Below are 3,228 nucleotides of genomic sequence, written 5' to 3' on the forward strand. Positions count from 1 at the left end.
CTCTCTCTCTCTCTCTCTCTCTCTCTCTCTCTCTCTCTCTCACTCACTCACTCACTCACTCACTTTCACCATAGATCATGCTGCGGTACTTTGCGTTCAGACACTCAAAAGGGTGCTTGGAGGACGCCACATGCAGGTTCTCCTTCTTTTCTTTCCCTCTTTTGATTCTGTCTGTCCGTCGTGCTCATCTCCCTGTACGAATTGACCCGTTATTGTGCATCTCTTTGATCACCCCCTCCCCACTCCCGCCTTTAAAACACCCCCTCCCCAAAAAGCATCAAACAAACAAAAAAAAAGAAGAAGAAAAAACAGCAGTTAGATCTACTCCATTTTATAAAATGCACGATGATATACAACGCGGGCGTGAAAGGACACACGTGAACGAAGGGATGTGAATCTGTAGGCCTACTTACGTTTACTGTTATCAGTGATCGTAAGATCAGGATTTTTTAGTACAGTACGGTAGTTTCTCCCCTTTTACTATAATAATATACAGTGTATATAATATAAAAGGTCTAATAATATTACACTATCAAAACTGCCTAATACTACGGCCACCTATAGTGGAGGAAAACAATGGTTGTCTTAGACAGGTGGATGTTTTACACAGTGCCACTATACAAGTTTTAAAGAGCAAAGGAGGAAATGGAATTGGAATGTAGCCGTTTGTACAGGTGACTGTCTTTTACAGGTGACTCTTACTGTGTTAGAGCAGGTTCGACTATCATTCCCAAAAGTGAAGGCTTACAACATGTCTGTAGGCCTATCTGCATACAATTAGCCCTTTCTAACTTTCACCTTTTTTCTGTCTGTGTTTGGCATAATTTTCCAAATGGACGAAATTTGGAGAAACGCAGTCACCTCTTATCATTTTAATTTCAAAGCTCTAGATCTAGATCTACGTACCGTACGTCGGCCTTAGATTCATGTCACACTACGACCGTCCTGTCCCGGAACAAACCTGTCCTGTCCTACGCTGGATTTTTCGTTTCAAAACAGATACGGCACCAGGACAGGACTGTTGCGTTACACACTGCGCCCTCATCGAGGGCTTCAGCACTAGATCTAGGCAGAGATCTAGGCCTAGATTGCATTTTCAAGATGGATGAAATCGAGATTGCATTTGTCAGTGCTTTATTGTTGTTTCGCATCAGAAAAAAAGAGAAAGAAAAAACAGTATTGGGTGCATCCTTTAATGGCCCAGAGATTTCTCAAGGATCATTTCCATAGAGGCTTTATGGTGACCCCGACGTGACCCTAAAATCTTTTTCGGCGACTACAGAATGAGCATCGAAAGCTTTGACAACCTTCTACATGTACATCTTGTGGGAGCAGATATCACTTTTCAAGGCACTCGGTTCAGGAAGAATGTGTCACCGGGGGAAAGATCATCTGTGGAGATTCGGTAATTACAGGACAATGTGTAGATCTACAACCATATTATGGATTGCTTTTATTGGTTTATAGTGCCATAATTTAGAAATCGTGTCCTTACAATTTTTTTTCATCATTTTTTTTCTTCTACACTCTACTAATTTTATATGAAATGAAATATGTCTTTCTATTCCATCGCTTCTCCCCCATCCCCCCTCCCTCTCTGTCTGTCTGTCTATCTGTCTGTCTATCTGTCTGTCTGTCTGTCTGTCTGTCTGTCTGTCTGTCTCTCTCTGTCTCTCTCTGTCTCTCTCTCTCTCTCTCTCTCTCTCTCTCTCTCTCTCTCTCTCCTCTCTCTTAAAAATAGACTCCTCTTCTTTTTTTTGACTCCTTTTCTTTCACTTTCTTTTACGAAAACACACTACAAAGTAATACATGTAGGCTAGATCTACATGTAGTGCATTTAAATGAACCGGTTGAAGAATTACATGCATTTTATTTCGAAAAAAAAAAAATTTAATTAAACTTTTATATTACTAACAATTAAATTTGAACATCGTAGAGTGAATCAGAATTATTCTCTCTTCACCACCCTCCCATTCTTTCGTTCTTTCTTTCAACCACTAGCTTCTTGCATTTCCTAAAGCCTTTAATCCTTCAAAATTTAATCTAATGACAGTTCATTCGTAATACACTGTAGCTCAATGTCCTTACTACCGGGTAATGATACCAACACAACATTATTTTTCTGCTAAAACTTGAACTTATATTAAAAATAAATAAATCCACATTTAATACAACCAGAACAGTCACTACAGAGGCTCTAAATTGTATCGTTATTTTCATAAAACTAAATAAATCAGAGTCTGAGCTAGAAGCAAGGGGTGCGTAGTAAGGATTGTTATGGCGTCTGTTGGGTGTAAAAAAAAATCAGGATTTTGAGAAACTTTTGAGTAGCTTTCATATGGGTAAATCTAGCTGGAAACCACAGCTTGTCATGGAGTTGCATGTTATCGAATTAACTGTGTCTCTGGCAGGACTTGGGGATTGTCATGAACTATCACTGAGTTCGAACTTGTGCATGATTTTCAAGACCTCCAATTTAGCTTTAAACTTCGCCTCTGATGACATACGTCTCACGGCAGGCAGAAAGCTAAGAAGAAATGATTTATCTTCATCGATTTCTTCAACCTTGTCAGCTCTTTCTCTTAGAATATCCAATAGTTTTTGTTCATAAGAAGTGTCAGAGGAGGAATGTTTCCTCTTGAAAGTTTTGGGAGCCGTGTTACATGCAGCTGATGTGGACGCAAGCGGTTCTTTGGCCACGTCCCCTGGTGGTTCGGTCGTTTCCGTCGGTTCAGCAATAATTTCGTCTTCATAGGGCTGAGAATTGCTCACTGTTCCTCTCTGCTCTATGGTAGGCAAAAGAAAGAGAAGCTGGTCAAAGTAGATGTACTTCCTTCTCCTCTTTGCAGCTTGTTCGGACCTGGATTTCTTTTGTTCCCGCAATTCCCACAGAAAACAGCGTCTCAGATTAGTCCACCGTTGCTGGATCTCTCGGCCTAAAAGGGACGAGGCAAAGATCATATATATAATATGAGACGTGCTGAGAAAATGAGTTACTTCTCGCAATCCACAAAAACGGAGATATTGGCCAAAATCGACTCAAGGGTCAAATTTGTAGATTTTCTATTGAAGCCATATTCTTTAACTCTATAACATGCGTTTTATTATTTCCTACTTATGAATTGTAAAAATTTCCCCTTTACGGGTGATGTATCTATTTCAGTATGGCTTAAATCCGAGCAGTAACTCTTTTTGTCCGCATGCTTCACACACACACACACACACACA

General features: G+C 40.1%; 1 protein-coding gene across 1 annotated transcript; it reads right to left on the reverse strand.

Moving 5' to 3' along the window:
• Positions 1 to 2,424: 2,424 nt before the first annotated feature.
• On the reverse strand, positions 2,425 to 2,961 carry LOC118478591. The gene has a single exon (XM_035972484.1). The coding sequence runs from the start codon at positions 2,959 to 2,961 to the stop codon at positions 2,425 to 2,427; it is 537 nt and encodes a 178-aa protein (XP_035828377.1).
• Positions 2,962 to 3,228: the final 267 nt, after the last annotated feature.

This window comes from Aplysia californica, unplaced genomic scaffold, assembly GCF_000002075.1.
Source record: "Aplysia californica isolate F4 #8 unplaced genomic scaffold, AplCal3.0 scaffold00022, whole genome shotgun sequence".
Taxonomy (NCBI): domain Eukaryota; kingdom Metazoa; phylum Mollusca; class Gastropoda; order Aplysiida; family Aplysiidae; genus Aplysia; species Aplysia californica.